The sequence below is a fragment of the Acipenser ruthenus genome, chromosome 33 (genome assembly GCF_902713425.1).
Source record: "Acipenser ruthenus chromosome 33, fAciRut3.2 maternal haplotype, whole genome shotgun sequence".
Taxonomy (NCBI): Eukaryota; Metazoa; Chordata; class Actinopteri; order Acipenseriformes; family Acipenseridae; genus Acipenser; species Acipenser ruthenus.
Genome location: NC_081221.1, coordinates 2297726 through 2321588, shown reverse-complemented (window position 1 = coordinate 2321588; position 23863 = coordinate 2297726). Strand labels below are relative to the sequence as shown.

At 38.6% G+C, this 23863-nt stretch overlaps 1 protein-coding gene across 1 annotated transcript in view; it reads left to right on the top strand.

Moving 5' to 3' along the window:
* Nucleotides 1-23863, top strand: part of LOC117433326 (potassium voltage-gated channel subfamily H member 4-like) — a 50581-nt gene that overhangs the window by 5736 nt on the left and 20982 nt on the right. The window contains exons 2-4 of the mRNA XM_059006733.1: nucleotides 13128-13361; nucleotides 14625-14756; nucleotides 15723-15853. Of these exons, the coding sequence (XP_058862716.1) occupies nucleotides 13128-13361; nucleotides 14625-14756; nucleotides 15723-15853 (497 nt within the window). The remainder of the gene's footprint in view (nucleotides 1-13127; nucleotides 13362-14624; nucleotides 14757-15722; nucleotides 15854-23863) is intronic.

Sequence of the window (23863 nt, the reverse complement as noted above, 5' to 3'; positions counted from 1 at the left end):
ACATTCAGATGGTTCCCTCCATATTTCAACTCCTTTTTTCTCTCGAGTTAATTTGTGAGGCCGCACCTTTCAGGTTAGAGCAGCTTATTTGTGGAATTTATTGCCAGTGGAAATTAGAATCTTTTCTAGCCTTCTTAAGTTTAGAAAGCTATTAAAAACTTTGCTTTATCAAAGAATATTTGGGAAACTTCAGAGAGCTGGAATGGCTTAAATAATTTAATACATGAGTGTATTCTTTTGTGCAATGTATTTACATTGTACTGTACTGTGTGTTTTATACTATTTATGATGTACCGTGTTTTTATCACATGGCACTATATGTTTTTAATGTTTTTTGCCTTGTACAGTGCTCCGATGCCAATTGGCGAGTGGCACTATATAAAAACGTTAAATAAATCAATCAATAAATGTCGGTGAGATGAGAGGAGGTGAAAATCTCTAAAACCCTGAATGCAGACGAGCCCGGCTCTTTCGCATTGTGGGGGTCGCTGGTTAATGTGTAAATCCTAAATCTAAACCTAACCCTTTTCTGATACAATTGTGTACTTACATATATTGTGCAAAAAGATTTACTTGTACTTGTAACTATGCACAATAACATTGTAATTATGTGTAAGTTCACATGCATTTACTATGTAACTACTATGTAAATACACAGTAATTAGAGAGACCTAATGTAAAGTGTTACTGGAAGATTCAATATTGGGTATCCAGACCATTTATGACTTTTAACCCTCTGGTTATTTATTTAGGCCCCTCATAACTCTTATCTCCCTTTAAAAGTCAATTATCAAGACAGCGCTTAACACCTAATTGCTTTTCACTGAACTGTCAATGTCTCTCGAAGCATCGGTGTAGCTGTACGAAGCATTTAGTTTTGAATGATTTGGGGTACAAAACCTCATTACAATACTATGAAATGGGTAGTTTTTACAATCTAACGCTCTTTCTTTGTACTTTAAGAAACACAGCTATCTGGAGATATCAGATTGCAGTAAATGATATGATCAAAAGTTATCATTACAGTCGGCTAACCTTTTTTTTTCAAAACCCCATTGATAAAGCAAGCCTTCAACATATCCCGTTAGAATGACAGGTGCTTTAAAGTCTTGCCGATGCTATATAATCCACCAGACTGCAATGGGTTTTTCAAAGGCAGAATATTTTTAAAAAATAAGTAAAAAAACACAACAAAAAAACAGCTTAAACACTTTAACAAGTCGCCATGGTAACCCGACAAAGAGAACATTTGTCTTAATTTCTCCACCTACAAATGATCTTTGTTGTCGTGGTAACAATATCGCATTGGTATTTTTTATTTAATTTTTTTTGCTTTTCAAATGATCATTTCAATACCGAGAGACAAGAAGAAAAAGTCAATCTTCTTAAATGATACAGACTTGATCTAATTTAGATTTCAATGTTTTTCCATGAGAGATATACGTGTGGAATGAATAAGAATCTTATAGTGTAGCATGTGAGAAGTTGTTAACACTATATGTCTCCATTACAAATATTGCAGAAGAATACTACCGCAAAAGCATACCAAAGTAAACCTAGTGAAAGCATGGAACAGCATGGGAAAGCCTGCTAAAGGACAGTATACAGTAGAGCCTATTCATACATCTCATATGTATTTCCATTTCGCAATACTGTATATATTTCTACCAAACACCATTATACAGACCAGTTAAATACTGGTATCAAACCTTTCATCTTTCTTTTGAGGGGATTTTAATACCTTGAGATGAGAAGCATATTAAAGCCAATGGACATAAGCTCTTGATCAAAGGGTTAAGTGCATTTCCTGGCTTAGAGAAGCGGTGTCACGTGACGCAGAGGCTGCTAGCTACCAGTAATGATAAAGAAGAGAGTTCATTTTCTCTTCTGTGAGGTTTATGAATTGAAATGTGTTTTTTGACCACTGGAGACTTGAAACATTTACTAACTTAAACTACCAGACACCAAAGCAAAAATGCCTTTGTTTGTGAGAATCTGCTTACTCGTCAGAGCAGCACTTAACTAGTAGATATGTGATATAATGCTTCTGTCAAGCCAAGCTTGCTTATTACTAATTATTAATTGGCTCGAGCCCTGGGTTTTAATACACAATCCTCCTACGCACTCTTGTTTGCTGAAATAAATAGGTTTAAATTTCAGTTCCGACGCTGCTGTCTTTATAGTGGTATAAAAAAAAAAAAAAAAAAAAACATACATGCACCATGCATTATTTGCATTACATGCTGTGTAAATACAGTAATTGCTCAAAGATTTCAAAACTGCTATAAGGATAGTGGTGCGGTGCCAAATCAAATCAAATGCTTTTTTAAATGGAAAAGGGTAGCCTACACGACAACTGGAGAACCATTGCGTTAGGTGGCCTTGAATTAGCACTGGTTCAAAGCAGTGTTTTCTCCCAGCCGAAGGATGCAGTGCAACCCCCCATAAGGCTGCTTTGGAAAGCTGAAGTGCTCCCAGTTATTTCAGGTGTCTGTGGGAGGTATGAATCATGGGAGAGGTGACCTCCCAGCACAGGCAGCTGAGGGGTCTCACCTTTGTTTCAAAGCGTTTTCACATTACGTTTATTTACTGTTACTGTACAGGTGTTTGTGTAGGGTAAGTCCACCGACCAACCCATAAAACTTTAACGTGGTTTAATAGCGCATTTGCACTAAACACTACTAACTGTGTAAACTTATATAGAAATCAGATACATTGTGCTGGTTTAAATAGACTTACCAGCTTCCATCGGTTTTAGGTTTTGCTACGCCTGCCTTGTTGTGACATAGTTTTCCTAATATGTAGGTGGACGCATAGTTAAGCATTGTGGCTGTACTGATATCCACCGCTGTTTATATCAGTACCCTATGCCTATCGATCAGAGGAATTAATGAGAAACAGTGTTTGTGTGATACAGTTACATATCTTTTTTTTTAAACAGTGTTTGGCTGCACTGTGACCTTTGGTGATAAAAAGATGACATTTGGCTGGTTGACAGATGTCACATCATTCAATACCTCATGGTATTCACATACTATTGATAAGCGTTGGAAATGCTGTCCATGCACTTCACTGCTGGTGTGGGATGCTAACCGCTGTCTTTCCTCATTCCAAAAAGTTTTTTTTTTATCCATAGTTGTAGCATGACAACTTTTTAACCACTTTGTAAACAAAAAAGTTAGGTACATAGAGTTCTTTAGAACATAGAGATCTGGGATCCTGTGAGATCCGGCACAAATGAACCCCTGAGCCACTCTATTTACAGAGAAAATTATACATTTTGAATGTGACAATGCAGTCTTTTTCTGCTTTAATAAATATTATGTTTAATCATGAAATATCTTGAAATCCCTATTTTTAGACCATGAAAAGAATACAGCCCTTATTATGTTACCGTCGGGCTGTGTAGTTCTGTAGAGCCTTATCACATTCTTAATAGAGCAATTAAAAAAAATCAAGAACTCAAAAACTCAATACTTTATAATTGGTTTCGGTCAAGTGAACAGGAGTCAGTAATGTTGCACCACTAATGGCAAAAGAAGAATGCAATGTTATTAGGGATAAAGACATGTAGTTCTTGGTCAATTCACTTATCTCTGCTGCATCAGTACAACATAATTAATCTATACTTATCATCTCCATTTTCAAAATGAATTACCTTGAAAACCCTGTTTACTGTTCCTTGTTTAATGAATTATCTAGATGCCTGTGCTGAGGTGTCTTTCACAATCAACGGATTTCACATGAGTTATATAAATGGTCCAAATGTTAAATAACTATACATCCATTAAAAAAAATAGAAGGAAGCTTTATACTTGAATGTTAAAAAAAGTCAGGTTTAAGATTAATTGTAAGAGGCTTATAAGATTAAGTATTGCCTCAAAATTATACAAATACCAGTGCATACTGTGCGAGCACGTGCACACACATTCGTTTCCGACACAGTGATTTTGCAGCGTGGAACATTTTTCTTTTTTTCTCTTGCCGCTACCTGACTATATTGCACCACAAGGCTATCTCTTCTAAGTGGTTGTGTTAGTTCCATTATATTTCCCAATCCAGCCAGCCCTAGCATATTTTTTTAGGTACAGCTGCCACGTATAGTGCTGAGTTTCAAATCGGAGGTAGCACAGTAGGTTATCTGGCACAGCCAGATATTCTTCCCTTGGTGTCTTTCATATAAAGGCTTTTTTTTTCCTGTCACTCCCTGCTTTGAGATTAGAAAAAAAATTGAGCCATCTGTAATGGCGGGGCTGGAAAGTGACTCACTGTTGGACCGTTGGGTTTTGGGGTTGGGGTTGGGGGTTGGGGTTGGGGCTGGGGTTGGGGTTGGGGTTAGGATTCTTTTGTTACATTGTAACGATGCATAATAATAGCATTGTAATTATGTGTAAATCCACATGTATTTACTACAGTAAGTGACTACTAGGTAAATACACAGTAGTTAGAGACACTTAATATAAAGTGTTCCCTAATGCAGTATAATCATGCTTTACCCATTAGAATGGTCTTCAGGACGCTGGACAGTTCCTCTTCCTTCTCAGGGTAACTTCTGATTTAGCAGGATTCCCTGCTCTGAGACACACCACTAGCCTGCCTTATGTGTAGGTCAGATCAGCACAGATTTTTCATTAAAGCTTTAATTAATTTATTCACTAAGACCATAGGCGCTCTAGACAAAACTTGAAATCACATCTTGTAGAGAAGTGCTTGAGAGTGTTTTAAGAGACATTTTCAAGAACACCAGGCTTTAAATAAAGGGTAGATTAATTATTTAAGCTGTTTTTGTATACATGAAGCTCCTATGGGTTGTTATTGTTGTTGTTGTTAAATACATCAGCAGTATAAAACAGTTTCATGAGTGTACAGTGGCTCTCAAAAGTATTCACCCACCTTGGACTTTTCCACATTTTATTGTGTTACAACATGGAATCAGAATGGATTTAATTAGGAGTTTTTGCCACTGATCAACACAAAAAAAGTCCATAATGTCAAAGTGAAAAATAAACTCTACAAATTGTTCTAAATTAATGACAAATACAAAACAGAAAATAATTGATTGCATAAGTATTCACCCCCTTGAGTCAATATTTGGTAGAGGCACCTTTGGCAGCAATTACAGCCATGAGTCTATTTGGATAAGTCTCTACCAGCTTTGCACATCTGGACACACTGCCATTTTTGCCCATTCTTCTTTGCAAAATTGCTCAAGCTCCGTCAAGTTGGATGGGGACCTTTGGTGAACAGCAATTTTCAACTCTTTCCACATATTCTCAATTGGATTGAGGTCCTGGCTTTGACTGGGCCACTCCAGGACATTGACCTTTTTGTTTTTAAGCCACTCCAGTGTGGCTTTGGCTGTATGTTTGGGGTCATTGTCCTGCTGGAAGATGAATCTTCTCCCAATTCCCAAGTCTCTTGCAGACTTCAGCAGGTTTTCCTCCAGGATTTCTCTGTACTTTGCTGCATCCATTTTGCCCTCTATCTTCATGAGCTTTCCAGGCCCTGACGCAGAGAAGCATCCGCATAGCATGCCACCAGTGGCAGATCAGTGGCAAAAACTCCTAATTAAATCCATTTTGATTCCATGTTGTAACACAATAAAATGTGGAAAAGTCCAAGGGAGGTGAATACTTTTGAGAGCCACTGTATCTATGTAAGAGTGTCGAACCAGCGACCCAACCACCCAACATGAGCGGCTTAACTACAATGCGTAGGAGCTGGGCTCTTCTGCAATCTGTATTCATGGTTTTAGAGTTCTTAACCTCATCTTATCTCACAGACTGGGGACAGGCGACTCCATAATTGCAGTGTATCACACAACACTGCCCATTACATCTCACTTTATCCATTAAAAAAAAAGAACCCTAGGAAAGGTTCAGTTCAATAACAGAAAGCTTTCAACGTCTATATACGAAAAGGTCATTGTGACTATTAGATCATTTGTCTCAATTTTGTGAAAGTTCATGTATCAAGTTAGACCTCTTATACTGATTTTTTTTTAATAGAACGATATGAATCATTATGTACATTTCCAATATTTGCTTGTATTTATCAATTTAAATTGCAATGTCTCGTGAAAATCCCTTCAGTTACTTTAAAGCACCTGTACTGAGTAAACACAAAACCGAGACAACTGCTTTAAAATACACAACGACCTCCGATACAGGGGCAAAGAGAGCAGGTATGTATTCGATCATGCTTTATGAATTACTATTAAATCTACGTCATCTATCTGTAGGTGCTTACAAAGATGGACAATACACCCTAGATATGTAGCACAGTATTTTTTTATGTGGAGTAGTGGTTAGGGCTCTGGACTCTTGACTGGAGAGTTGTGGGTTCAATCCCAGGTGGGGGACACTGCTGCTGTATCCTTGAGCAAGGTACTTTACCTAGATTGCTCCAGTAAAAACCCAACTATAAATGGGGAATTGTATGTAAAAAATTATGTGATATCTATATAATGTGATATCTTGTAACAATTGTAAGTCGCTTTGGATAAGGGCGTCTGCTAAAAAATAAATAATATGAATGTTTATTTTTTTTCATTCTATGGTTACCATTGCTGCAGTCGTTTACCCTGATTCAATTCTGTTGCCTTGACGCAAGAAGATTATTGGCAATAAAAAGTCGCAGACTAGCGCTTTATTTATCATGAAAACTAAGTTACAGAGTGGCTTTAGGATTTTTTTTGTTTTTGTATTAATGTGAAGTATAGATCACACATTGGTCATGATAATTTGGCAGTAAAAGGGGGACTTTATTGGCTTTTTTTGCCCCGTGGCTTACTGCTAATGCTTAGCACTCCATTCATAACTGAGTTGGGAGTGGCAATGACCAATGGTCATTGCGTCTGTGACTTAGGGCAGCTATACCATTGCCAGCTAAGTTACATAAATATTATGGGGGTTATTATTAAGCTTTGATTTATCACCTTTCATTCTGGTGACCTATCTTAAGTGAAGGATATCTGTGTCCTTATATCCTAAGTCCTTGGAGTATTCTGTACAGAAAAGAGAATCCAAAATGAGATATTTAGGTGTACCTGCGGACACTAGCCAGTTCTACTTTGGCCAGGTGGCTGGAAGGGGGGGAGGGGAAGGGAGGGGTAGTCGGCAGGTTAGTTCAATGAATTAGCATAGAAAAGCAATTATAATAGATCTATTGTAGTATATTTATGCATACTGCAGCTGCACTGATCACTAATTTACAGCATGTTGTTGCATTTAAATGTAATTAGATAGCTACTTAAATGCCCCATTTGTGTTTCTTAAGATTTATCATTAGCATTGGCACCAGGAGCTGCAGGTTTACTTCTGTTTTAATCAAGTTCGTTATGGCTTAGTCAGGCTTTTGTCAGTGTTCTGTGCATTAATGCCAGTATTCTTGAATTTAATTATCAACGATTCCCTGGTGCACGGATCCCACTTCTTGTCATTACATTAGAAAGTCTTGCCAAAGAGATAAATATAGCTCTCTATATAGCAACATCTTTAACATGTAGATCCTCTGGATCTGCTAGAAAAAAATCTATTAAAGAATCATTATTACCAAACACTATAAGGTTAGCATTATTAGGGAGTACAGTAGGTTACTTTGTTTAAAGAGACTATGGATTTAAATAGATCTATTTATAATCCTTCATTAATGCACCCCAATAGCTTAAGCTGTTTATTGAATAAAAAGCAAATAGATACATGAGATGTAAGATTATGTACAATTCCAAGATGTAAATTAAGATGTAATGAAATTAAAGACGTATGCAAATTCATCTGCTACTGAATCACTATTGCAGCATTGCAGATTATACCAGCTGGCACACATTTGCCCATAGGCACAGATTTCTAGACCATTGTGTAATAGGATTGCTCTTCCCTTATAAAATATCCCCATAGTAAAAGCATAGTGTAATAAAGCATAGTGAAATCATAGGGAAGCACAGGTTAGCATTGTAAAGCCCAGAGGGGTGTGGTATGGGATAAACTGCAAATATATATATATATATATATATATATATATATATATATATATATATATATATATATATATATACTGTCAGCTTGTGTTAATCACAGACCCTCCCTGTATAGATAATATCAATAAATACAAACTTGACAGTGTTTTGGCAGGTCTTTCACTTGTCCAAAGCCTTTATATCCACAATTATACAGTGTGTCCTCCCATTTAAAAGTGTATTACATTATTTTTGCACTTTTCCCATGCTTTCTCCATAGTTATACTATGCGTTTACTGTACCATTTACCATCTTTATTAATATGCTTTACCTTACGTTTTCTACAGTGCTTACCTATGCTTTGCCATACTTTCACGATGCCTTATTACACTTTGCTATGCTTTTACTATAGAAAGCTTTTATAAGGGCAATTCTCTCCTGATTACTGAATAACCCACTGTTCTCATTTAGGATTGGGATTTGAAGCCTCAAAGTTATGAACATCACACATAGAGCTGCAGTTATCAAAGTATCAAAGGTATCCAATTATACTGCTCAGAAGGTCTGGTATATCTTGACATATGAAACTTCAGTACTATGTCTACAGTATTAAGCCACTAACTTGAAAGACTTTAATGTTCATCTGGTTCTTGACCAATTCTGTTAACCTTCCAGATTTTGGAAACTAATTTGGATGGGATGAAGCAGTGTTTGGTGGCTCAGCAGGGTCTCCCTCTCTCTTTATTCCCTCTGGGCCAGAGCTAAATCAATGATAATACTAACCCGTTTGTTGCAAGGGGCGTCTTCTAGACAAGGTGCTAAACCAGGGTCTAATCTGTGCACCCAATTTAAATCCTAAGGTCTTACCAATACCCCTATGAAAGAGGACAGCGTATGAGTTTGGCTCCTTTCACAGAAAGCACTGATGCAATCAGCTGCTTTGGGGATTCACTTTAATTACATATCCATCACTGTTAAAACCAGCACTTTAAAAAGATTTGTGCCTGTAAGGTTTTCACTAGTTTGAATTCAACTAAGGGCTGCCAATTTTTATACGGACAGATCTGTGTGCTTGAATTGATTGCTCATTTCCAAAGAATCCCTATGCATGCAAACATTGATGCCTCCAAAGGGATCTTAGCCAGGACACCTGCTTCAATCCACCTGCTCTTTACTGACAAACCACAGTCGGATCTTTAAAGGCTGCAATGCAGACAACTTAATACTCCATCCGTGACCAGGCAGTTATACCAGGTGCCATTCAAGCCTGTGAGGCACTGCATCTACCCAATGGGTATACGATTCCCCTGACCAGAAGAGCGGTTGTCAAGGCAATGGCTTCGGCTGCTGCTTTGCATCATTCTAGGTTATATAACCAGATTCCATTGCGAGCGATTGTCACCGATAGTTACAAACATGTCAACAGTCCCTATGTGGTAGCAAATGTCCCGCGTCCCGATGCATAGGAAGAAAGTCCCAATATTTACCCATAGAAAAAAATAATTTATTCTGCACAGCAGAGTTAGTGAAAACCACACGCTGTGCTCTTTGTGCGGCTGACACATCAGCCGATGACTAACTTATACAAAGGTAAGAACGCTTCATTATGTCTAGTTTTACTGTCATGATGGTCGTGTGGTGTTGAGTTGGGGGAATACGGCCATTACATGATAATGAGTGTTTTTTGCGTATGATCCCTTCCATGTGTATGATGCATATGACCCCCCCCGGGATGAGCGGCCCGCTGAACAGTTTCCAAATGTTGGCAAGTATGTAGTTATGCAAAGCAGAATTCAAGCATCTGCTAGTTTCGCTCCGCGAACAGCTGCAAGGGTGCTACCCAGTGAGCTTCTATAGATGTCAGTACACAAAGACTCTGGCACTTTGCCATCCACAATAGCCCCATTGCCAGAAGGAGCCTTGTACCCTGATTGCTTAAGGCTTAAGCGCATTTATCAGAGATTTTATTCAACGTTGTACAGGGTGTATTTGAAAGTCCATCTGGTACTCTTGAAAGTCTCTCCTTCCATTGAATTTCTTTGTTATATACAGTGAAGCATGTTCATTCGTCATCTTTAGCTGCGAGAGTCCTTCAGTGTATCTTCTGTGCTGTATATATGTCATATTTCATATTAAACAATATGAACCAAACTACAGATTTTATAATCAGGGGCTTAACAAAATGATTTTTTTGCAGGTAGATGCACCAAATTACAATTTAGGCAAAAAATAATTTTTGATGATTCTTGACAGTGGGTATGTACAGAATGTTGCACACACAGAGCATGCTAATTTACTTTCCCAGTTGTTCAAACAATACGTCTACATTGCTGAATATCCCCTTCGGTCACACATTTTTATTACATTTTTTTAACATTTTAAAACAGTTTGTGTGAACTCTATTGAGTTCAAGACCCTGTCCTGCCATAACTTTGGGGGGGAAAAATGTATTATAAAATAAGATGCATAGATAGGAAACTTAACGCGGTATGATTGTGCACACAGTGACTGAAGAGGAGGTATGAAATGAAAGGCTGTACCATCTGCAGGTATCCAATTATGCACACTAACCAAACTGTACATGCAATGTTCAGGAATAAGGTTAAGGACTAATTCTATAGATTTTTGACACAGGGGTAAGTTATCATGCAGCATTATTCACGTGGGAATATTTAGCAGGATCTTATTATGTATTTCTTGCAGCCCTTTCGCTAAGCAGGGGGTGTGCTATTAAAAGACATGTCAAGTGCTGCTGCTGACAGAGGATGAATGGCATAGCTCTGGTTACCTGATGTGCCTTGGAAATTTTGCACAATTACCTTGCAGATGGGGGTGGGGGGGCTAAGCAAGAGAGACAGGATTTCCCCGCTGTGATTGACAGCCCCTCTCTGATGGCAGCTGAGAGCCGTAGATCACGAGATTGCACGATACTAATAAAGGCGCTGGTTGAAAGAAAACGTTGGTTCACTTGATTTAAGATATTCTTACAGTTTCACCTTTTTTATGGGGGTTAAGAGATGGTAAGATCCTGCTGAAATGAGAAAACTAAAGGGGTTCAACATGCAGGTGTAACAGGGCACTGTCCGGTGATACACCGCCGTTACGGATTCTGTCCCGTCGGTGAGATGAGATGAGATGAGGTTAAAAACTCTTAAACCACAAATGCAGGGGGAGCCCGGCTCTTTTTCATTTGCGACGCGCGGGATCGGGGGTTTGTGACCAGCCTCCACCCTGTTACATTGGTGCTGTGGTCTGGATCTCTGCCTGCAGCCGACAGCCAAGGTTACAGCAGGGAAGAGTGTAACGGGCATGGTTATGCGATACAGGCTGGCTTTAATTCAAACAATACAAAGGACATATACTATCTGTTGAACTTACAAGCTGAAGGGTCATGTGCCTTTCTTTTCCCAGTTGCACATGAGCTGTCTAGCTCACATTATCTTCCAACCCTCACCATCTTAATTTCCTATTCACATCAGGTATCAGGAAGGAATGCAGAGGTTAAGGGGTTGGGAGAATTACTATAATAAACAGGACCAGGACCTTGGTGCCCATGAGCTAACACCATATTCTAAATGAATAGTTTTACCTGGTTGTGTTGAGTAACAATCAAACCCCCAAAAAATTAAATAGTCCATAAGACTAAATCTAAACACTAATATATATATTTATTTAAAAAAAGCCTGTGTTTAAGACCACCTCCAATGAACTGCCTTGAACTGTATATATTCACAATGGTATATCAACTCTCCTTTAAACCTGATATCTGTTATTAGCTATATGTCTAAATTGCGATTTCCGGTTTTTCACGCCATCTTAGTCGTATGATTCTGTATGACACACGCATCCACAATGTTTAGAAATCACATCCTAGCCTTGTATTTAATGTATTTGCATTGTATTTGTTTTTTTTACTGTTTGTATTTAATGCACTATGCCCTGTATTTCACTGTATTTAATGTATTATGCATTGTTCCTCACTATCTTGTAATAGGATTGATTGATTGAGATTGATATTCTGTATACATATATATATATATAAAGACCATTTTTAGATGGCCTTCTGTGGGGTTGGTAATATAAGGTATGTTTTTTAAGTTGGCTGGAAATGTATACACGAAAAAGACAAAAGAGGTGTAAAGACAAAACCGCAGTACGAGTGCAGTTTGAATGTTCCACACATGTGCCTAATGAGATTTGCCATTAAAAGAATAAAATTGAAATACAAAAGCATGTCTTGCTTCGTGCACTGATGAAAAACACCAAGTTGGCCGGGCAATAAAAAAAAAAAAAATTATTTACACAATGGAAGTAAAAGGTACAACTGGAGAGTAGATCCTAAATAGAATGATGCTAATTGCATACTGTGAAGTCAGGGGGACATGTAGTTCACCCTTGATAGAACACATTTCAGTGGTAGAAGAAACAAGCAGAGAAGAGAGATCTCAGCACTGCAAAACATGTCATTAACATCGCCTGGGAAACGCTTTGAGATGTATTGCCCCTAAAATAGTTTTTACAGGACAAAAAGTTGAAAATAGCAAGCTCTGTGTGATTCGTGTAAATGTTATTGGTGAGAAACACCATTGCAAAAAAAGAAAAAAAGGAGATCTCTATTTATTATTATTATTATTATGTTTATTTAGCAGACGCCTTTATCCAAGGCGACTTACAGAGACTAGGGTATGTGAACTATGCATCAGCTGCAGAGTCACTTAAAATTACGTTTTACCCGAAAGACGGAGCACAAGGAGGTTAAATGACTTGCTCAGGGTCACACAATGAGTCAGTGGCTGAGGTGGGATTTGAACCGGGGATCTCCTGGTTACAAGCCCTTTTCTTTAACCACTGGACCATACAGCCACCTTTAAATTTAAATGCAGTATGTAGAGTTGCAGTCCTCAGTCTAGTATTAACGTATCTGACCGGGCTTGTATTGTCATAGGGAATTACTTTAATCAACTTCATCAGTCTGAGTCAGAGTAATTTTGCATTGGGCAAACGGTGATCAAAGCTTTTTAGACCTAACTATGTAGTTTAATCTTTGAGCGTTGGATTGCATAATGTAACTTAACAGACCCAAGCACAATGGCTGTTGTTTTGTGAGGGCTGAATAAAAGAAACAGTGGATCAATGCTGCTCTCCCTCTCCCTCTCCTCTCCTCTCACAGACAGTAACTTTCTGCTGGCTAACGGCCAGGTGCAGCGTGGCTTCCCCATCGTGTACTGCTCGGATGGCTTCTGTGACCTCACCGGGTTTGTACGCACGGAGGTCATGCAGAAGAACTGCACCTGCCGCTTCCTGTACGGGCCGGAGAGCAGCGAACTCGTCTCCCAGATGATCGAGAAGGCTCTGGAGGGGCGGCAGGAGTACCAGGCTGAGGTGCGTTTCTACAAGAAGAACGGTGAGTTTGACAACACCCCTGAATTCGTCACGTCATTGCAGATCTGCGCTTTGTGAAGGTACAGCAAGTATAGCTGTTATCGTCAAGCCACAGCTTGGCCCATGTTTTATGGAATCACGGGGGAGTCATGTGCTTGCTTTTTGGATGCAAAGGATGCTGGTTAGATGACGTTTCTCTAAAAATGGATGGGAGGTCTAGAGGGAATGTTGTTGCATGAAAAAAATATTTCAATACAGCAGTGTGCAAATTTATTAGAACCCTCCCATTGCTTTAGTGGTTCCACACTACTGTATATGATAATGTATATCATTGTACACAAATTATAGAGCATGTACAATAAAAACATGTACAGTGTATGTACAGTATATGTATTAATCTGGAACTTGTTTGGTAACAGTAATTATGTTATTATTCATATTTATTTAAACATTCCAGTAAAAAAAAAAGTCATTTTACTGTAGTATATATAAAATAATGTTACAAAAGATAGCAAATAGATTATTTCTGCCCAGCAAGGATGAAACATTTGATGTGCTGCAGTTGCTATAGCCCACAATAAACTGGAACTCAAGCACTTCAGTAATCATCGCAAATTGCCTCAAACTGCCTTTGTAGCAAAGCATTTGGAGAGGCATGTCTCCTGAAGAACGCTGCTTCATTGAGTTTGATACACTTGAGACGAGGTACAGGAAGTCTGGTACAGGCATACACTGTTTTAATGAAGACTCTTGTATTAACAGGGGATGTACAATAAATTACTCAGGATGAGCATTGCCCCCCCCCCCCCCCTGCCCCTTACACTCGCCACTCTCCACTCTCCACTCTCCTTAGCGTTCCTATGGCAGTATCTCAGGTCACGGTTTCTGCTGCTAAACAGCATCCTGTGTTTTACCAGATTCGAGGTAGAACCTTGAATAATGTGCATGTGCATGTGTTTTTTTTGTTTTTTTTACAGTTTCATAAGCTATGCCTGGGTTTCTTTATAGCAACCACTTACTGTATTCATGCTTTTTTTTCTGGAAAAGAAAGAAAGAAAGAAAGAAAGCTTGTATCTGGTTGTGAGAGGCCAATGAATGAATGGTAGAGATGGTGATTTATGTCAGGATTATGTGCTGTATTGTTGGTGCATTGTAAAAGCATGGTATAATTACTGTTACAGCAAGCTGCACTATTGTCTTTCACAAGAAAGAAAGAAAGAAAGAAAGAAAGAAAGAAAGAGGAAAGCCAGTTTGGTTGTATCCTTTAATTTCTTGTTCTGTGCAGGGGCTCCCTTCTGGTGCTTGCTTGACATCATTCCCATTAAAAACGAGAAAGGAGAAGTGGTCCTGTTCCTGTTTTCCTTCAAAGACATCACAGAGAGCCGAGGGAAACCCCATCACAGCGGCAGAAAGGAAGGTAAGAGGCTCACTGTTGACTCCCTGCTCGATGGGGGTGTTCCATTTGATTGTTCTGCAAGTCCATTCTAAAGAATGCCAGACATCTTAAAATGACTTTAAAAATGGGCAAGATGTTCACACATCCCATCATCACTCGTTAGGGTCTGTTTTAATGATCTATGCAGTGGCAAGTCTAAATACCGCCGCTATTTCTCTCTCTATAAATCCAGTTGGGGTTTACCCCTGATGATTTATTGACCCACCAACTAACACTAATTAGGTCCGTGAAAAATCAGATTTATAAAATGTAAAGTGGCGGGTATTAAGATCTGCCACTGTTTAGATCATTAAAATACAGCCTGAATATTGATAATGGAATATCTGAATGTGTACCTTGTAATTGCCATTTTTTTTAATGTGATTTTAAGATAGTTGATGTTCTTTCGGTACAGTGTCAGGGCATAAACTTAAAACTAGGTTTTTTATGGTAAATTTAAAATGTTTTTTGGAAGTTGGTAGGACACTTAAAACAATCAACCTTGGTCCTGCACCAAGACCCCAAATATGTTACTACTGCGTTACCATTCTACCAGTCCTACCAGCGTCTGCCCTTCTGTTACCATTGTGGTACAGAACCTCTGCATATTTGTTTGTTGTTGTCTTAGTCGTGTTAGAACAACACGAGAGAGGTGTGGCTACCACCTCCATAAGTGGGGAATTAAGGAGTCACTTAATTGTGATAACAGTGCAATCCATCACTCACATCACCCATCACTGCCCTATACACGCTTCTGAAGGAAATACAAATGGAATCCATCTGACAACCCCAGACGCTATCGAATGGCTTATCAAACTCGACACACAGCTATAAACTCAGTCCAGTGCTTTTCAAATGCCATGAGAGAGAGAGAGAGAGAGAGAGAGAGAGAGAGAGAGAGAGAGAGAGAAAGAAGCATATTTTTTAAAATAAATCTTTTTTTTTTAGAAGAGAAACGTAGGAGTAAAAAGAATGGAAATTCCCATTTCACGGCAGCGCGGAGGCGAGGCAGAACGGTCCTGTACCACCTGACCAATCAGTTCACAAAGAAGAACAAAAGCGAGGTCAAACTGAACAACGTGAGTACTGAGCGGACATAAAGCACCATTCTTTAACACAGGATCACAGGGATCAGTCTGCACATTTTACATTTGGTCTGAACAACTGCGACGCTTCCCATCCAAAAACAACAGGAAAAGAATGCAAATGACGACAGAAACAATGGCAAGAACAGAAATTTGCATTTCTATAGCGCCTTATATTAAAAACAGAATGTAACAAAAAACAGAAATGAAAGAGGAGATTTGGGTTGTAATGGTAAAATGACAAAAACTAGGATAAAATGCGAGTTTGTAGAAATAGAGCAATTAAGAGTCTAAAACAAAAATGTAATAACATTGGAATAAAAAGAAAAAATACTGTTTAATTGTAAAACAAATAAAATTAAATTAAAAAAATAACATTGGGTGAAAGAAAGGGCAAAAAAGAAAATGCAGGTTTGATTGTAAAATAGGAAAACTGAGATGAGACAATCATCATATAAGGAGGGCTTTGTATTTCATATTCCAGACAGAATTCCTTCTGTTTATCCACTGCTTTCCAGGAACAGTGCACAGCATGATCATAAGAGACTTGTTGTGAATCGCGTTTCCTGTGTAATTGGTAAGTCCAAGGGCACCAAGGGGAATTCATTGGTATTTTAAATTATTCTCAGTGATCTACGTCATAATTTCGGCAAACATGTACTGTAGGAGGCACTTTAGGTTAAGTGTCGGTATAAATGTAAAAATCAAATACATTTGCGTGAACAAAAACACAGGCTTTCCTTTTGTTAATGATGATTCAAATGGGAGCTGAGCCTGGAATACATTAAAATGACTGTGAAAGTAGTTTGAGTGTAGGTAGGAAAAACCTGAATTAGCTGCTCACCAAAGTGACTGTACTTTTTTGTGGCTGTATACTAAGGCTGTATTTTTGTCAGGGTTATCACGGATTTCACGATTTCTGTGAATTGTGTTGTATAATAAATAACTAGAGAAAAATGATAAATTTTGAATGTGACGATGTTGGTAAAGCTTATGCTTAATTGTGAAATACCTATTTTAGACATTGTGCTGTGGAAAACATGCAGCCCAACTTATAATTCCTGATTATTATTATTAGTTTATTTAGCAGACGCCTTTATCCAAGGCGACTTACAGAGACTAGGGTGTGTGAACTATGCATCAGCTGCAGAGTCACTTACAATTACATCTCACCCGAAAGACGGAGCACAAGGAGGTTAAGTGACTTGCTCAGGGTCACACAGTGAGTCAGTGGCTGAGGTGGGATTTGAACCGGGGATCTCCTGGTTACAAGCCCTTTTCTTTAACCACTGGACCACACAGCCTCCTAAGCCTGTCATTTACTTGAATTAAAAAAAAAAAAAAAAAAAAATGTCAGCGCCCCGGATGAGGGGAAAATATTCTTCCAATCGGCTTTTAAAACACTCAGTGCGGAAGTCAGTTGCCATTGAGTGGTACTCAATTGTAAATGTGAGGGAAGGACGGCTTTGCTTGTTATGAAATCAACATGTTCATGAATGGATTTTATTGATTATTATTATTATTATTTTTATTATTATTATTATACTCAAATATAATCACAATATTCTAAAAATAGTTAACAGTTAAGTAAACCGATCAATCTGTTGTGTGTGTATGTGTGTGTATATATATTGTAATTATTTAACATAATTTAGATTGTATAAATAGACCATAAACCAAGATAATCCAATTTATTGTTTTCAGAGCTGAATTATTTCATGATATTTTTAGATGCTCCTACTGACAAAGTAACAGTGGCTGAGAGGAATTGATTTTAATCCAGACCGCCTGGCCCCTCTGTGTGTGCGTGTGTGGAGTTTGTTTCTGTTTCACTCTGCAGCATGGATCTGGTCCAATATTAAACAGATGGCCGTATGTTTTCAGCAAACACGTTGTCAAGTCAAAATTGCTTGGGATTTAAGACTTATTCCATGAAAATACTTAAGAGCTACCCAGATCTTAAACAGAAAAAAAAAAAAAATCTGTCAATCTAACCTTGACTGAACCAGTAAACGCTTCCACGGATCAGTAGACCTGTGCGCCCTACCTACAGCACATGAATGAAATCATTATTGGAAGTTAGGTTGCTGGTGTCATTTTCTGCTTGTGAGAGGCCAGGGGATGCATGGCAGGGATGGTGGTTTGGGTCAAGATTATGTGGTGTAATGTTGTTGCTTGGTGCCTGGTTGTAACCACTGTAGATCAATGCAGATAAAGCACATAGCAGTGCATCTAGTAAAAGCACAGGGAATTCTGTTAAGATCATGGTATAATGTCTCCAATCTTCTGCTTCAAACATTTGTCACTGAATTTCTTACGGTTCTTTTAGTTTTTCTAAATTGAACACTACTGAGTGTTTCATAGTTATGGACGAAGGTCAATCCAAAGCATGGCATACTTTCTGTTAAAGTGAGCTAAGCTATTGTCTTTCACCCTTTCAAAAGAAAGAGAGAAAGAAAGAAAGAAAGAAAGAAAGAAAGAAAGAAAGAAAGAAAGGGATTGCTGGTATTTAGGATCATTTTAGTTCATCAACAGCACCCTGTCGACTCTATGGATTTCATGGGATTCAAACTCAGGTTTTCTGAAGTTTTGTGTTGGATGCCTCCAGATGTTATAAACAAGGTCAACTGTAAAGATTTTTGCACGGGGTTAGTAAAGGCAGACCAGCTGCCATTCACAGCTATCAATGACAGCCCAATCTATTATTCTACAGGGTTCTACACAGGCACTGGCAGACCAGTGCAAAATGCAGGGGGCCAGAGGCAAAATGAAATGAATATGATTGAAAATATGCACAATTCTTTCTGAAATGTGATCTAGTGAAAGCAGCTAGCAGGCAGGATAATAGTGAATTCCACAACAGATCAAATGTTTGTTTGTTTCTTTCTTTGTTTTTCCCATAAGGGCAATGCAAAATGGCATTGCCTTATAGTGCTTTTTTGCAGATTACAAAAGAATTGGCTGTGATTTTAGAATTTAACGGTCCCCCTTATGTAATGGCCACAGGTATTCACAATCGGATGATCCCACTAAATAGTCTTTATAAGGACTGACTGTGTTTACCGAGTGTAAAAGGTATTAAAAGTTTCAAATGAATAGTTCTAGAATGAACGAACAAAAGAATAGTTCTAGAATCTTACAGGTAAAGTAGACGGCAGAAAGAATTTAGTAGACAGTAAATTACATTTAGCTCTCAGCATCAATTAGGCATACTGCCACTTTAACTTGTAACACTTGTAATTATTTTTTTCTAAACATCAAACCTGAGGCAGATTGACACTCTTGCTCTCTTTCCTCACTTTCACAAGAACGCTTTTGAGAACTGTTTCCCCGGTAACCAAAATTCTTACAATGCAGGTAACAAAATAGTGAACACATTTTTTTTCTTCATTTTATTATTATCTGAGGTTCTCGAGGATTGAAGACATGTTTCTGTAATTATGTAATTAGATAAAGTTAACACTATTTCAAAGTTAGTACAGAGAAATAGAGCATAAGTGGAAGCTCAGTAAAAGTAAGTTTAGAACAGAAGGTAGGAAGCACTTTTTTTTACACAGTTATAAATGCATGGCGCTCCCGAGTGGCGCATCCAGTAAAAGCACTTGCGTAGAGTGCAGGATGCGTCCTATAGTCTGGACGTCGTGAGTTCGAGTCCAGGCTATTCCTTTGCCGGGATGGGAGCTCCCAGGGGGCAGCGCTCAATTGGCCTAGCGTCACCCGTGGGGAGGGAGGGTTAGGTCGGCCAGGGGGTCATCGGCTCACTGCGCACCAGCGACCCCTGTAGTCTGGCTGGGCGCCTGCGGGCTTGCCTGTAAACTGCCCGAGAGCTGCGTTGTCCTCCGATGCTGTAGCTCTTGGGTGGCTGCATGGTGAGTCCGCAGTGTGAAAAAAAAGTGGTCGGCTGACGGCACACGCTTCGGAGGACAGTGTGTGTTCATCTTCGCCCTCCCGAGTCAGCGCAGGGGTGGTAGCGGTGAACTGAGCATAAAAAAATAATCTGCCATTCCAAATTGGGAGAAAATAATAAAAAATAATTGGCAACGACTAAATTTATATAAAAAAATAAATAAATAAAAAAAAAAATAATAAACTAAATGTATGGCATAGCCTACCAGGTGACCAGGTGATGTAGGATCTAAAACACTGGGAACATTTTAAAAAAGATTAGATTCTGTGCTTTTAAATTAGTTCCCTCCAGTAGGGGAGAATGATGTGCCTTAATGGGCCGAATGGCCTTTTGTTGTTCCCAAACTTTTCTGATGTTCTTATGTTCAACGTTTGTCATGAAAAACACATACCGTTCTGCCCGTCTCAACAGGATGGGAGAAAATCTGACTTCAAATGGAAATCCCTGTGCTGTATGTCTATGTTATTCCCTTTTACTGAAGAACAACACTGTAAAAGTATAGTAAATAATAGGAAAGCAGAGGCAACATCAGCAACCAGTTCCCTAATTGAAAATCGGACAGTAATAAATAACTCACTCCAGGGTGTGCAGTCATGCAATTCTTTATTTATTACTGTCTGGTTTCTGTCCAAGAAGTGTGATAAGAAGTGTCGTTGAACTGGGTTATTTAGCTTATTAAATGGCTTACATTTTTTTCCTCCAGCGTTTCTAACTGTGGCATAATGCCTTTTTTTGTGTGTGTGTGTGTGTGTGTGTGTAATGTTTTTGTGTTAAAGGCTTAGGTTTTTAGGGTTAATCTAACTAGCTGTTGCCTCAGAAATTGAGAACAAATGACCTTTGTTTTATGAAAAGGTCTTTTGAAGTTATCAAACAAATTATTTTGACCAAATAATAATTTCAGTTATTTCAAGTAGGAAGAAGGAGATCAGATATAACAAAATACCTCTAGTAATTTGCAACATTGCATAATTGATTCACGTCAGACGGCAATCAAAGGATGTGTTTCAGCCTAATTGTATCATTGCAAGGGTTTGGGGTAATTGCACCTTTTCCTGAAGTGTGCTGGGATCATTGCCAAACCCTGAATACTTCACCAGCGCGTAACTCGCTCTGAAAAAACTATAAAAGGATTGGTGCGGGGGCAGAACTCGTGGCTGTTGAGGCGACTGATTAAATTCAAAACTAAACTGTTGGCAAAATGAATTGCAACCAGTTCTTGTTAGTTCTTGAGCTTAGCTTAATTAGGAGCCCCTGGCTTGTTTTGAGGTATATTGCACCCCCCCCCCCTCCCCCAAGGACATGTAAACAATCAGGGATGTGAACAGCACAGTTTTTTTAACAGAATAATTGGGTTCCTTGTATTGTGCCAAGATGACAACCTCACCAGTCCTTGACATACTGTACCTCTCTGCTGTCACACATTATGAGTAATGTCCCACATTTCAAGCACAGAATCCCACGCTCTCGCATAACGCCAAATTACCTGCTCTGCATGCAAATGCAAGGCAAAATACAAACTCATAATTTACAGAAGATTGTCAACAGTGAGAAAATGTGTGTAAATATTGTAACGCTTTGATGTTAAACCAGGCCAAAAGGCAGTATAGAGAGTCCAGACACAGCTTGTGGATACAAGCACAGAGCACATTTTAGTAGTCTAATGCTTCAGACCGTAGTGCCACAGATCTATTCTGTAACATATATGTCACAGAGTCAGGTATTCTATTATGTATCCTGCTAGTTAACCCACGTTATTCAGGATACATCTGAGGCACGTCTACACAGCTCTCCACCCTCCTCGCAACTATTAACCCAGTAGGGAACATTATAAGATCTAAAGCAGGGTGTTCAACATATTTTGGCAGGAACAGCCTTATAAGTGACCAGGGACTTCTTGAACAGCCATAAAACTTAAAAACAAAAGAGCCGTAATGTGGAGATCTGTAGAGCGTTCATTTGGACAGCCATTGATTCTGCAACTTGCATTTAGTTCGTCTCTGCTCTGTGCTGAAGCAAGGCTGTTTTTTGTAGTGAAAAGTTTTGGAACGAGAAAAGGCCATTCGGCCCATCAAGGCTCATCTCTTGTTAGCACACCATTCTCCCCTACTGTTTTTCTTTTTAAATGTTCCCAGTGTTTTAGGTCCTGCTACATCACTTGATGGACTATTACATGTATTTATAAATCTCTGTGTAAACTTACTTTACCAGGCTTCCATGTATACCCTCTTAGTCTACTCTCTGTACTAACTTTTAAGTCTATCTATTCTATTTATGATTTTATAGACTTCAATCAAGCCCCGTCTTTCCCTTCTTTTTTCTAGGTGTACTGTAGTGTGAGTATTCCTCATCATGACTCAAATTCAACACATCCCTCCAAAGTACAGTACCTCCACAAATGTTTTGGTCACATTCTAAATATTTCAGCTGATGCCTTCCTCACTCCAAGTTGCTTGAAATGCCGCACATCAATTGCAGTTTAGTCGTCCTTAATTTGCAGCCAGCTTTCAGGTTTCTTAAAAGAGACTAGAGAAGCAGCTGAACTCTGTTTGGCCTTTATCCTAATTGTAAACAGTTTGTGGAACATTTCTTCCTAGATCCGGAACCGTGAATATGTGAACCTTCTCTTGGTAATTGGGCAGCCACCTTCGCGGCTTCCACTGCCTAATGACTTGAGAAGATCAAGCGCAGAGAATTTCAAACTGCCAGACTCACATGGGATTATATTACTTTTAATCATTGGGAAATATCAAGAGGACAAATCACAAAAGTGGGAGATGTTCTGTTCCGTACTAGACAACCTTTTCTTCTCACCTCTTACTGGCATTGTTATTTTATGTGCTTTGAAACTAACTGGAAGGTTTCTTTAGCAGTTATTTATAAAAACAGTTTAAGAACTTGGTCCCCCAAGTACAGGCGTTTAATTCCACTTTCATTTAGTTATTTCTTTATATAAATATTTGTAATCAAATGTACATACAGTTAGTAGGTTTACCACATGATTGCACAAGTCATTGATATGGTAAACTTACTTTCTAATCTTAGATCTATTTTTGTAATTCATTTATAAATGGGCCCCACATTTTAAGGTAGTAATTTAATGTTCCTGTGTCTGTCTGGTAGAGCTGTAGCTGTAATACATATATAATTAGATGTTTCTATTCTGTGATATAAGCCACCTTTTCAAAGCCTAAATCCTTTCTTTAACTCCTACTTTTTGAAGGAGATAGCACATCTGTTCATTTAAGAACATAAGAACATAAGAAGGTTTCCAAACGAGAGGAGGCCCCATTCAGCCCATCTTGCTCGTTTGGTTGTTAGTAGCTTATTGACCCCAGAATCTCATCAAGCAGCTTCTTCCGCAGATGTGGACTGTCTCTAGTACCCATGAGTCTTTGGTTGATCAATATGTTGCGTCATCTTCACTACTAGATTGATTTGAACAAAATCTATTAATACCACCCGAACAGTGATGAACGCAATTATGCATAATGTATAAAGCTCACCCGTTTCTAAACACCATACTTTCAGTTGGACTTTTGTACAATAAAAGCCTGCAGTGCTGTTGGCATGTTCACAAACATTTGAGCTTGCACCTTCTTAAGTGTACAGATGTTCGTCTACTTGACTTTGATTCTTATAAGCTTTACCTTCGAATTTTGAAGTTATGGATGTTATAATTAAACAAATTCAAACGTCAGATTTCAGTCTCAAGCACTGGGTTCTCCTGTATTTTCCATTGTGCTGTAACGATAAGGCATGACTTATTTACTTCGGTAAGGTCGAATGAGTGATGTTACATTCACACTTTCTCTAGTTAAACATGTGTCTTACTTCTGAGCCATTCTCACATATTCAGCTTTTACTGCAAGTTAAAGACACCCAAAGGACCACTGATCGTGATGTTGTTAACTGTATTTTGCTTTGAATACAGCACTTTGAAAACATAAAAGGGATATAATAGGAATTTAATTTAATAGTTTATTCTCTCTCTCTCTCTCTCTCTCTCTCTCTCTCTCTCTCTCTCTCTCTCTCTCTCTCTCTCTCTCTCTCTCTCTCTCTCTCTCTCTCTCTCTCTCTCTCTCTCTCTCTCTCTCTCT